Here is a 13,066-nt window from a genome sequence, read left to right as displayed (position 1 = left end):
CAGTCCACAGCCGGGGGCAAATGTCCTACAACTGTGTGTTGTGCCCTTGAACAGCTGCTGCTTGTTTGAAACAAATACCTTTGGATCAATATTAACGGAATGTTATTTTGCACTAAAGGCTTAAATTGCACGAGAAAATTGTGTTTCATTTAAAGGAGTTCACAGAAGTAGGCTTTACCATATGGTTATTACATATGAATTATTTATTTATTGAACTACCAGAAAGTATGCTAAGATATATGCTTGTCATAGCATGACATATTTCATATATATAGGCATCTATATATATATATATATATGTGTGTGTTTATTGACATTAATATGTGTTTATTGACATTAATATGTGCTAAGTATTAAATCAATTTCAGTCTTGTCGCAGGATTTTCTGGATCCTAATTAATTTACTTTAGGCTTCGCATCTATAAACATACTCAGGAATGAATTAATACCTGAGGCCTGTTATCTCTCCTTGGCTTTGAAAATGCATGCACTCATGGTTCTAGTTCTGCTGATTGGTTTTATATCAGAAAGGTACCCTGGCAGTAAGATTGAAACATATTTAAATCGAAACACATTCTACGCTGGTGGCTCATTTAATCTGTTTTTAATTTGATATACCACTGCTCTTATACTCAAGCAGTCTCTCTCTGCGCTGCTCACTGCAACAGAAGAAGAGGTCGCTGCAGCAAAATGTGTGCTGCTACCACTGCGTATGCATTCATGCAGCAAATTTCCCTCCTCACCACATCGCCATTAGGCAGAACCTTTTTACAACTCACAGCTTAACACTTTGTCCTGAGGAATCCAATTATTATTAGGACACTGATGCATGTGCAGCAGCAACACAACCATGTGCTTTCCTATGCATATTTGAATCTGTTTACAATACAAACGACAACTACAAGACGTTATATGATTTAAATTGCCCCATGTGTTTAAAACAACCTTCCTTACAGAACCAATAATTCAAAATAGTTGATTTGTTCTTTAGGGTATAGTGCATTTAATCAACATTTTCATTTTTAAAACAGTATAAATATGTCATGGCCTAATTTACAACCATAGTCCCAATAGAATTAAAAACAGATGGAAGAGATGTATATTACTGTATTAATGAAATATATTATTGAAAATCTAATTGGACATAAGCAAAATATAGTCATACGTCATACATAACACAACGTTTGGGACATTGTCTTTTAGCAGCGACAGCAGAGAGTCATTTCATCCGGCTCTTCTGATTCTTCAGCCTCAGGTGCTCTATGTTCACCATAAACCACCGTCTCATCTCAGCAGCCGTAAATGTCTTGGAGGCAGTAGGGGCTCTTGTCCCACTCGCCCCCTCTACTCCTCCTCCTCTGCGGCAGAGGTTAAAGCAGTTTGTGCTTTGAAAGCCGTAGTGGCTGTAAGAGCCTCTGTGGGTGACTGAGAGCACAGCTGAGAAAAGGGGATGATGGAGGGAGAGAACAGGAAATGATAAAGGTGAAGGGAAAGTGCAGAAAAAAATGATGAGTGCCACTAAGAATGTAAATGTTGCAGTGAGATAAAGTAGAGAGGCAGACATGAATTAACATTCTGTGTTTTCATAATAAATGAAACCCGCATGCTTACAGACGCATCCTCCTTTGAGTCTGTCCCCTCCCCCCAATATCTGCTGACTGGCTTCTAGCGCTGCTCATCACTCTGCAGCCTTTCTGTAATTGGCTCCTGTCGCAGCAGCTCCCAGTGTCTCATTGGATGGCTGATAGATGCAGTGCATGGGGGGCAGGCTGGATGCTGTGGTGGTCTGAAGCATTTGGCTCCCTCTCCTTCAAACAGCATTGCACACTGGGATCTGCCTCTGAGAAACAAATCCATCTCCTATGTTTTTATTTTGGCTTTGTCGTCCCAAGGACTGCTCTATGTGCATTAAATAGTTGCAGGATGGTGGACGTGAAAGCAAATTCTTGAGGATTACTGTGATATTCCTGCGTGGTTCTGACAGCGCTGTAGTTGCATCGGTTTTCAAGTATACACAGGGGAGTCTGCCGGTGAGCTGCACATGCAATTATCATTGTTTATTGGCGGTGCGTAAACCATACAGCCCTCCTCTCTTCTGGGACCAGAGTGGACTGCAGGGGGAAGGGGGGTGCAGGAAAATAACTGGGGGCCAAGAAATCTGGAGGTACTTCACAGCATTCCTTTTATGGACTGCACCAGCTGTCTCAGAAGATAAAGAGCAGCATGACAAAACAACAAGCTGTGAACAAGCACTTAGGTTCACTACTGTCTAACTGTGCACACAGCAACTGAAAACTAAATGCATGTTTTATGTCTTTATGTTTTTCTCTTTGTTCTCTTGCGTTTCTGAGGGCTGACTACTTTTAGGAGTTAGGAGTCATTAGATTGTGGCACAGTTTTTGTCAATGTCAGTTAAAAGTTGATCTCTACTCACTTCTTTGTGCTGTTATCAAGCTCTGCTCACCATGTAGCTGGGTATAATTAGTACACTGTTTAATTTGTGTTGACATGTTGTCTGTTTGTGTGCTTCAGTTTGTCTTCGACTGGCGTGGGTTTCATCCTTGTCATCGATCGCCGGCAAGACAGATGGGCGGCAGTCAAGGGGACCCTGCTTCGTATCGCAGTAAGTTGACCCAGCACTTACTTTCTCTCTGTGTTGTTTATATCTTTGTGTCTGTGTCAGAGAGGAACAACCATTTTAGTCAAATGTTGAAATTAGAGGTGCTAATTTCAACATTTGACTTTCAAGGTGCTGGCCTCGCACCCTCACACATAGGATGAGGGGGTTTGTCAGGCCAGAGAGAGGTGTTGGAACGTCTCCATCTCTCTCTCACAGCTCCACCACCAATATCACTTCCATCCTGGTGGGCTGATACGAGCCCAACTCATCCCTGATCTCTATCCCATCAACATCACAGCCTGCCATGTGTTTCCATAGCTACAGGGACAAATAAACAGTCACATGCCAGAAAAAGACGAGAAGATATTGCTTTTGTTCAAGCAGTTATTTAAATGTTTTGCTGAACTGTATTTAGTTGCTGAATGATTCTGCAGGAAGAGAAACAGCTGTATAAACTGTCTATAGCACGTTATTTATTTTCCTATCACCTTTTTCATTGCTACTGAATGATTTATCGCACCTTTTTTGAAAGAGAGAACTGATACTAATAATGTTATTTATGTTGCTGAATAAAATATAGTGGTAGAGCGTCAGAATTAATCAGATCTCTGCTTTTTTTCTGCTCATTTCAGTTGTTGTTCTCCTCTGAGGGTCGAAAAGCTATCTGTTCATCTGTGTTATGTGTGTGTAGGGAGGTGATGGCCTGGCAGCTCTCCATAATACATGTGTGTGGGGGAGAATGACCTTCATAATCACACATCTAATTCCTTTTTTTGGCTAAAACAATGGGAAGTGGAACAGCACCATGATTCATGCTCGAATAGTATGAGTTTTAACAGCTTTACCAGCTTCATTCACATCAACATTCAGCTTCTATTGCCTGTAGGTGTATTGCAGAAATGATTGTGTTGGTGATAAATAGGAAACAGGAACTTTTGGGTCAGACAGATCCCCACAGGTCTGCCATTAACACTGATGGCAGCAAAGTAATAACTCATGACAGAGAGAGATATACGGAAAGATGAAATGTCTGAGAGAGAATGAGAGATCATCATCACCAAGTATGGTCTCAAGAGACGCTCATTTCAAATTAGATCAAGCTTTATTAATCCCACAAGGGGGGCTTTTACAGGCTGACAGGCTGGTAATAGGGGGCAGTCAGTCATCCCTTCAATAATGTCCTGTTTGAGTTGATTCACCTGCTAAATAGATGAATCAGCCTAATCCTTTATTAGTCCCCCGCTGCGGGACTAATAAAGGATTATCTTATCTTATCTTATCTTATCTTATCTTATGATGATTATGATGAAAACTGGCACCTTTCAAGCTGCTACAGCTACTGTATATATTTTTAGTGGAGACTTGTTCAAGGGCTGAATTGCATTGTGATGGCACACTGTGATGTATTTACTCAGCGAGGTTATTGAGTCAGTGTGTACATGTTATGAGGGTGTGTTTGTGTGTGAGAGAGGATCAGAGAGGATATTGAATGTTTATGCTGTAAGGATTCCCTTTGTCTTTTTGTGTGTCTATTTATATGAGCACACATGTGTACATGTGCTTGTGTGAATGTGGGTCAGTGTGTTTCAAGGAAAAGCTGCCCGTCTCCGTGCATGGCTGAGTTTGATCTGATGACAGACAGAATTTGTGTTTATAGACTGGCTCCTATTAAGTCTGCAGAGTTACTGTCAGTCCCTAAAGGAAACCCTCCTCTTTTGTCATTTGTCTGGCTCTTCTTTGAGGCTTTGTGTGTGTGTGTGTGTGTGTGTGTGTGTGTGTGTGTGTGTGTGTGTGTGTGTGTGTGTGTGTGTGTGTGTGTGTGTGTGTGTGTGTGTGTGTGTGTGTGTGTGTGTGTGTTGTGTGTGTGTATGTGTGTGTGCGCATCTCTCAGCCTACAATTGACAAAGAACAAAGAACAAGTAGACCATGACAATGACTGCCAGCGACCACATATCCAAGCAGCACGGTTGAATGGTTAGAAGCTACAATTTGCATTTTAAGGTTAAGTCTGGAGATATTCTATAGTGTTGTTGTTGTCAACAGAATCTATGAAAAGAAGAAAACCAACAATGCTTTAGTGCATCTTTTAATACTTTCTGACATCTCTACCCTGTCTGTGGCCCCAAGCCTATTCATGCTTACTAAAGACGTAAATCTTTATTACATAGTTTATATGTATCAATCTTTTCATGGGATTTGTTGACAATGAGGAGAATAAAGACTTTTGCTAGACTTATCCTTTAGGAAACCACTTTTTGAGTGTGCTGCACACAATGTTAAAAACAATTACCAAAATATACACTGAATATAATAGCTCTTTGTTGTATGGTAGCACCTACTACTACCATGTTATAGAAACAGCAGTATTTCCAGCAATCATTTTAATTTCTCCAGATGGTGAGTGACCATTATCACAGTTCTCCTCCTTGTTTCGGCAGGTCAACAAGGGCAAAGACTGAATTGATTTATTAATCCCATTAACAGTGCGTATCCCAAGTGGTTCTTATTAACTATGGTTTCGTTGTCATTTTTGCTTAGAGCAGCATTCCCCAACTCATTCAGGAAGGGCAGCCAATCAGGCGAAGCAGCCGTTTAAGTCATTAGCTAATTATGGTAGCATTAACAATCGTATTGCCTCAGGAGGGGAGATCAGTGTCCAACCTTAACAATCATCCAACTGCTTTCACAGCACTACTTACTGTCAGTCTGTCATTCATGACTTTTTAATTAGCATTTTATTGGTCCTATTGGCTGAGCTGGGCTGTGTGGTAGCATAGCATGAAAAAAATGAGGAGAATGTTCCAAAAGCATCTAGCAATCCTTTTTTTTTTTTTGCTTAGTTAGGATATTTTTCCTCAATGCTGAGATTTTTGCGAGCAAGGACAACTTTTTTTTGTGCATCATTCCAAATTATTCCATATTAAGTCTCAACGCTGCCAGCTGGGTAAAGAAAGCCCTGTGAGCCTGCACACATGTATGAGTTGGTTCTGATTCTACCTCATTATTCACGCAGTCCTAGGGACATGATGATTAATGTCCCTGCTGCTACAGGACGATCCCCGACAACCCCCACATCTTTTCCTTGCTCTTGTACGCTACACACTCCACGAACATGCTGTAATGTGTTTGAGCGAGAGTTTCCACATGGGGTACAAAGGCAGGGAATATAAAGGAAGTGCAGACTGTCAGCAGAAAGAACGGAACCTGTCCTACTGAACAGTGATGTATAATGGACTCAGGGTGGAGGAGGATCCTGTCTGCTCTGTTGCATAAATGACAGTCTCCATCCACTCTGCTATTTCAGGGCTCCTTCCCAGGGAACCTTCAGCTGGTTCTGGTCCTGAGGCCCACCACCCTCCTGCAGCGTACACTCTCGGACATCCTCTTCAAATTCAACAAGGATGAGTTCAAGATGAAGGTGCCGGTGCGTACAGTTACTCTTACCTCTGGATACATTGCATTAGTTACTTATGTTCTTCCATCCGTGGGTCCAAACCAACTTATTGAAGAAATAAGATTTTAATTGAATGACTGTAAAAATGCTAGTAAATATAATTATTATCCAGTGATATGTATGTAATGGTTTCAGCTGTTTCTGTCTCAGGTGATCATGCTGAGCTCAATAACTGAGCTCCATTCCTACATCGACCGCTCCCAGCTGACCCAGGAACTCGGAGGAACACAGGAGTACTGCCATGAGAAGTGGATCTCTCACCGCACTGTATGTACACTGTATACACCACCTTTGTGGTCAGCATAGACATTACAATGCTGCCAAACATTACAAGGCACTTCATGAGTGACATATATGAATACATACAGGTATATGTTAACAAGGTATAAGAAAAGTAAATAAATGGCTATGACATCATCAATACATGGTCACTACTACCGTTAAAAGTCTGTGTTTGAATCCAGCCCCCTTTGCTGCATGTCATCCAAGGGGGTCAACAAAGCCCCACCCCATCATGAGCGTTGCATGCTGACAGTCTTTGTTGTGTCTTGCATGCATCAGGCTATTGAAGGCTTTGCATTGATGGTAAAGAAAACAGCGCAGATCCTGCAGTCATTTGGGACTGAACTGGCTGAAACTGAGCTCCCCAATGAAATCCAGGCCACAACCATCCTGCTGAGCACACACACCAACAAGAAAGAAAAAATGAAGGTAGCACCGTTAACGTAGTAGACAATTTATATGTATAAAGTTTACTAGGTATGAATATTAGTTTTGTATTTGGATCATATAACTCCTTCTGTCTGTGCATGTCTATAGGAGGATCTGCTGGTAGCTCTGGATCAGGGCAGCAGGCTGCTGGAGAGCATCAATGAGCCTGTGGTGCGGGACCCAGACCACAACATGAACCAGGATGAGCTTGAGAATCTGGCTACAGTGCGGAGGTAAGAACCATGTAGGTGCAGGTTGGCGAATAAAATTAAGTCAAGACTATCATTAACATAAAAGAACCAGACAGATGGGAGTGAGACTGTTTTTGATCTTTGACACATCTGGTTAGGACAAATCTCCCAGAAATCTCAGGTTTCAAACCATTATGCATCAGCAAAAAATTTGACATTATTTGGGAAACTGTGACACTGAAATAAGGTGCGACACAGTCACTATTCAGAAACTGAATATAAAGAATGCTTTTTCAATTATTTCATGCTATGAGTGAATCATTTTAACACAATGTGAAAAGAAAATACTCTTTTCAGTTTCGAGCTTCACGTTGTTAATTGGAACGTGTCTCCATTACAAATAAACATTTGATATATTTGGTGTTTTTCAACATCAGTAAGGGTACCAATTTTAAGACATAGCTTCTGTAATGTAATTGCAAATATTAAACTTTAAGATCCACACCGCACTGTATGGTAAGTGTCAGCACTGGACTAGGATATAGTGCTTTGATTGTCATATATCAGATTTCAGTTTTTAAATTGTTCCATGTAACGAAGATTAAAGCCAGCAGACATTTAATTGTTTTTTGTTGTTTATGGCTGCTGATCTGTTTATTGCTGTCTCAGCTGTGCTGTTAGTATAGCTGTAACAGTTGGCAAGGCAATGAGCTTGAGGTCAGTCAGTGTGGTATTTTAAGCAACACTGAGTTCACTGAATCCCATGTCAACAGGCATTAGATCTACATAACATTCACACCTGCACACACACAAAATATATCCAATTACCTCAGTCAGTATCCCCACTGCTTTTTCTACTTTATTAATTTCTCCTCTAACTGCTTAGGGTCTACTTTACTGCCTGATTTTTTTTTTCTTTTAACAAATTCTCTCCACCTACCCACATCCCTACCTCCTTCTCTGCTCTTCTTTTAGGCTGTTGTCCCAGCTGGACGAAACAGAAAGAGCTTTCGATGAGTTCTGGGTGAGACATCAAACCAAACTGGAGCAGTGTCTCCAGCTGCGCCACTTTGAGCACAACTACAGAGAGGTGAGCCCGTTAGCTCAGGTGAAATTGTCCATACAAGAATAGAGAACACATGATCCCTATTTAAACCTGACTGCTGTGTTTCGGCTGCAGGTGAGGGCTCTGCTGGATCAGGTGTCTGAGAAACTTGCAACCTTCTCTGAGGTGGGGATCAGCCCAGCCCATGCTGACCATATCTTCTGTGAACTCACCACCTATGAGGAGAGAGTCTGTGTAAGTAATACCCAACCCTTCACAATTAAAGCTTTGTTTAACCATGGCATGAATAGATGAATGATATATTTTACGATGACTTCAGGGAGCCAGTCAGTGTTACAAAATAATGTGATTTTTATAATCTTATTTCTAACTACACTGTACTTTCTTGAAAAATGCCTACTGAGCATGGTTTGATTTAATTTAAGAAAGCTTTCATGTGTTGCTCTGCCAGCTGCACAATCATCTAAATTTAATTTAAAAATATTTACAAAAAAAGTAGATCCTAATCTGGATCCAGATCTGCTTTGAAATGGGTTTGAAATACACATTTTAGTCATGCTAACTGGTCGATGGTGGCCATGATTTTGGGGTAGTATTTCAATCCTGTCTGGGAATATTAGGGCTTTGTACAAGAACTAGTTCTGCAAAAATGTCACATAACCACTACATCATGGCTATTTAAATGTTTCATGTTGCTGTATAGCACCACCTGTGAGCAAAATGCCAACACATTTTGCAGGACCTATCGAACTTAACCGTTGCATATTTGCTTACATTTCGGTATTCGCTATTGGACTGTGCCTTTTAAGAGTTATGAAAAAAAACACAGCCAGTATTTGAAAATAATGTAAAAGTATATAAGTAAAAACAAAAGCTTCAAAGTATTTAGGCTCATCCAGATATGAAAAATGTTGTAAGAAATAGACTTTAAAGGACATAACTCAATAAGTATGACTCCATACTGTTCCACAGGAGGTGCTGGACAGAGCCTCGTCGTTGGCCCGTGATGGTGATGACCTGATCCAGAACTCCCACTATGCAGAGGACTCCATTCAGCCTAAATGCGGAGAGCTCAAAACCATTAGTGAGAATGTGAGCAGTAACCTGAGGGCCAAGAAGGACCATCTCCTCAAAGCCATGGAGCTGCACCACAGTTTGGAGAGAGTAAGAACACTCACACACTCCTGGTGTAGTTGCTTTGTCTTCTCTGTTGTTGTTTTTACTGATTCCTCCTCTGCTGTCCTCCTCAGGCTTCTAAATGGGTGGATGATGGTATTTACCTGCTGGCGTCTCAGCCAGTAGACAAGTGTCAATCACATGAGGGGGCGGAGTTAGCCCTGACGGAGCTGGAGCAATACCTGGATAATGCAGGCCAGAACCAACTGACAGACCTCAGTACCATCTGGAAAGAATATGATGCAGTGCTCAACCAGCAGTTCAGAGTAAGGCGACCAATCACAGAATAATAATTGCACTCTTCACAAAGAAGAGGATGATTGTGTTGTGGAAGTAATTGTCCATTGTTATTATCAGTTATCTGATTAGATGACATTATGATAAACCCCTAAGCGTTCGGCATTATTTGTGCTGGGAGAAAAAGCAATCCAGATGATTTTTTATATTGTAAAACTATCCCAAAAATGTATTGGATGATCCATGGCACAGTGAAAAAAAAAAAGTAACAGTAAATCTCAGAATTGAGATAAAGTGCTAGACGTTACACATTTACATACATTTCTGTTGATATGTTGAGAAAAATGACTTAAATATGCAGCACATGTCCCGTATTGACACTCCCGATAACTTCCTGTGCATCAGGACCAAGTGGAAAAGGTTTTCCAGAAACAGGCGTCCATGCAGGAGATGTTTGACAAGAGGAGGGTCAGCCTGAAGAAGCTTGCAGCCAAACAGACCAGGCCGGTGCAGCCGGTAGCCCCCAGACCTGAAGCCTTCATCAAATCCCCTCTCAGCTCTCCGGGTTAGTCCCCACACATTCAGAGCCTTTTAGAAGCTTTTATGCTCTTCTTTACATGACCTTAATGCTATTCAAATTATGTATAGCACTTAAATGTACATTATCAGACTCTACATTATAGACTCTATTTTCCAGAGCCCTTTAACACTTGATAGAGTGGATGGATAATATGGATTGTACTGTACCTTGCCTGTCAAACAACATGAGAGCTACACTTTTACAACAAATAACCCAGAAATTGTAAGTGAGGGTTAGGTACTTGTGAATTTAGAATTGTTATTGTTAAAAGACAGTTTTATCCAAATTATAATTATATATACATTTTGATCAAGTGGGCACAATAAAGCCCTGATGAAACAAGGGCTATACTTAATCTTGCACACTCTACTGTACATTTCTAGGTTATTGTAATATTCTTTTAAAAGGTATTTTAATATTTACTCTAAAAAAACCACATTAATTATGTCATACTAATAAAATTCCCAAACTATATCAGAGATAGTCATAGAGCATCATCAAATGAAGAAATAAACATTGTGTTGTCTTATAGTAGATCTATTACATCCAGGTTATTTCTAATAAAACAAAAGGTTGCAGGTTTTTTTTTCACTTATACCTATTGCCTTACTCATAAAGCAATCGCAAGTTTGGTTCTCAACAGCATTTAGTGCATAGGGGCAATTTTGTGCTTTATATAAATATAAAAAAAAAAACCCCCAAAAAAAAGTACATTAAAAAGAATAAAAACATTGTAGCTCAATCATAGGCACATGAAAAGAGATTTTCTTCTAAACCTGGATTTAAAAATGTTACATTTGGTGCACATCTAAGATTTTCTGGCTGTTTGTTCCAGTTGCATGCAGCATAACAGCTAAATGCTGCTTCACCGTGTTTATTTCTGACTTCGAGCTGCGCTAGCTGACCATGGAGTCCACGGACCTAAGAGTCCTACTCTGTTTATATTATTTAAGCATATAAGCATATTTCTCATTATATCTTTTTTTAATTAATTTAAAAATATTTATACCTTAATACTTGAGACTGAACCAAAAGTGCTTAAATATCTGCTATTCAAAAACTATCAAGCATGTGATTCCTCAAATATTAAGGCCGACCTGAAAACTTGCACAGATAATCATTCATCCACTGATGTGAGAAGATAAATGCAATATTTATTTACTTCCCTACATTTATTCTGTTCTTCCACAGCACACAGAGCACAGCAGGAGAGAAAGTGCTCAGAGACGGACTCCGGGAACAACTGTGAGAAGGTGAGTGGAGCATTGTCATGATTCTGTTTGTGTCTACACGCTGTCTTTCTTATAAGTTTGTATTGTCTGTCGCTTATCATGGTGACCCGATGTTTTTTCCCCCAGAGAAACAGCGAACTGCAGAACGGGGACAGCAACAGCAGACATACGTCTCTATCAGAGGAGGAGGAGAACCTGGCGGTGCTCAGGAGGTGAGGGATCAGCTGTCACTCTTTCATCTGTAATCAAATTACACGGCAGATGGACTGTGTGAAAACGGTTATCTCATTATCTGCAGCCCTGTGCATCTATCTTTTATTTCATTTGATCTTTTTTCGTGCTTTTATATCTATCTCACTCTCTAATCTCTCCTTGTCTGAAGGCATGTTATGAATGAGCTGTTGGAAACTGAGAGAGCCTACGTGGAGGAGCTGCTCTGTGTACTACAGGTGTTTAATCACTCACCAACATGTTTATTCTTCTCTGTCTTTTACTGGTGTCTTGGATTTCATGTTTTGTTTTGTGTGTTACAGGGATATGCCTCTGAGATGGATAATGCAGCAATGTCTCACCTCATCCCCACTCCTTTGCAAAACAAAAAGGAGGTTCTATTTGGCAACATGCCAGAAATCTACCACTTCCATAAGAGGTGAAGGAGCGCCATCTTCCTGTCATTGATGATACTGACACACTGTCAGCCATCAAAGCAAATCAACATTTTACTCAAATATCTCTTTATTCTGTGTTTTCACATTCTTCATCATCTTTGCTTTTTCATCCATAACATATTTGTTTGGTCGTTTCCAGGACGTTTCTGAGGGAGTTGGAGCAGTACACTGACTGCCCAGAGTTGGTTGGAAGGTGTTTTCTAGAGAGGGTGAGTGGATTTTGTGATTTTCAGGACAGAGATGTAAATCCCACTGTGCTGATGAAGAGGTTTCTATAATATAAATGTTTTTTACTGCTCCTCTAGATGACAGACCTGCAGATTTATGAGAAGTACTGTCACAACAAGCCTCGCTCTGAAAGCCTTTGGAGGCAGTGCTCTGACTGCGCCTTCTTTCAGGTGAACACCGTCAGCACCATCAAGTTTTTTTAAGTAAATATGTTTGTTTTATTTGACACATTTTATTTTTTCCATTTTCTTCAGGAGTGTCAGAAAAAGCTGGAGCATAAACTCGGCTTAGACTCCTACCTGCTGAAACCCGTTCAGAGGATTACCAAATATCAGCTGCTACTGAAGGTATGATACTACCGGTTGTTTTTTCAGTGGGATTTCTGGTCTTCAGGTATGTTTGAGCTTCATGTTCGTTGTGTTTCTGACAACAGGAAATGCTGAAGTACAGCAAGAGCTGTGAGGGGGCCGGTGACCTGCAGGAGGCACTGACCTCCATTGTAGGCATCCTCAAGGCTGTCAACGACTCAATGCACCTCATTGCCATTACAGGATATGAGGTGAGACATTAAACAGGTTATAGGCGTATCAATCACAGAACAGATGCTGTATTCAGATCTCTGACATAAAATGACAGATAGATATCTGCTGATCAAAGCATTTGATTATAATATTGTGCAAAAGACACACTGATCTGTGGTGAAGTGTGATGTCCTGGTACATTGTCTTTGTGATTTAATGATGGAAAAGTTCAACAAAGAAGGGGGGATACAAAATGAGACAATACTATTACATTAAAAAGAGAGGAGAAACATAAAGTATAAACAGGTCAAACAATAGTAAAAAATAAGAACATTTTTTTTTATACATAAAAATGCAAAACCAAGTGTTAAACAATATATGC

At 40.4% G+C, this 13,066-nt stretch overlaps 1 protein-coding gene across 2 annotated transcripts in view; it reads left to right on the top strand.

The window, feature by feature from the left end:
• mcf2lb (mcf.2 cell line derived transforming sequence-like b) overlaps window positions 1-13,066 on the top strand; it is a 39,756-nt gene that overhangs the window by 20,041 nt on the left and 6,649 nt on the right. For both annotated transcript variants that reach the window (XM_054615101.1, XM_054615100.1), the window contains exons 4-21: window positions 2,533-2,623; window positions 5,925-6,044; window positions 6,225-6,341; window positions 6,636-6,785; window positions 6,894-7,018; window positions 7,952-8,066; window positions 8,157-8,276; window positions 9,015-9,206; window positions 9,293-9,484; window positions 9,861-10,020; window positions 11,227-11,288; window positions 11,394-11,479; window positions 11,650-11,716; window positions 11,801-11,916; window positions 12,075-12,144; window positions 12,241-12,333; window positions 12,418-12,510; window positions 12,597-12,722. In XM_054615101.1, coding sequence (XP_054471076.1) covers window positions 2,533-2,623; window positions 5,925-6,044; window positions 6,225-6,341; window positions 6,636-6,785; window positions 6,894-7,018; window positions 7,952-8,066; window positions 8,157-8,276; window positions 9,015-9,206; window positions 9,293-9,484; window positions 9,861-10,020; window positions 11,227-11,288; window positions 11,394-11,479; window positions 11,650-11,716; window positions 11,801-11,916; window positions 12,075-12,144; window positions 12,241-12,333; window positions 12,418-12,510; window positions 12,597-12,722 — 2,095 coding nt within the window. The remainder of the gene's footprint in view (window positions 1-2,532; window positions 2,624-5,924; window positions 6,045-6,224; window positions 6,342-6,635; window positions 6,786-6,893; window positions 7,019-7,951; window positions 8,067-8,156; window positions 8,277-9,014; window positions 9,207-9,292; window positions 9,485-9,860; window positions 10,021-11,226; window positions 11,289-11,393; window positions 11,480-11,649; window positions 11,717-11,800; window positions 11,917-12,074; window positions 12,145-12,240; window positions 12,334-12,417; window positions 12,511-12,596; window positions 12,723-13,066) is intronic.

Source organism: Anoplopoma fimbria, chromosome 16, assembly GCF_027596085.1.
Source record: "Anoplopoma fimbria isolate UVic2021 breed Golden Eagle Sablefish chromosome 16, Afim_UVic_2022, whole genome shotgun sequence".
Lineage (NCBI taxonomy): Eukaryota > Metazoa > Chordata > Actinopteri > Perciformes > Anoplopomatidae > Anoplopoma > Anoplopoma fimbria.
Note: the sequence above shows the minus strand (reverse complement) of the source record. Positions and strands in the feature narration are given on the sequence as shown.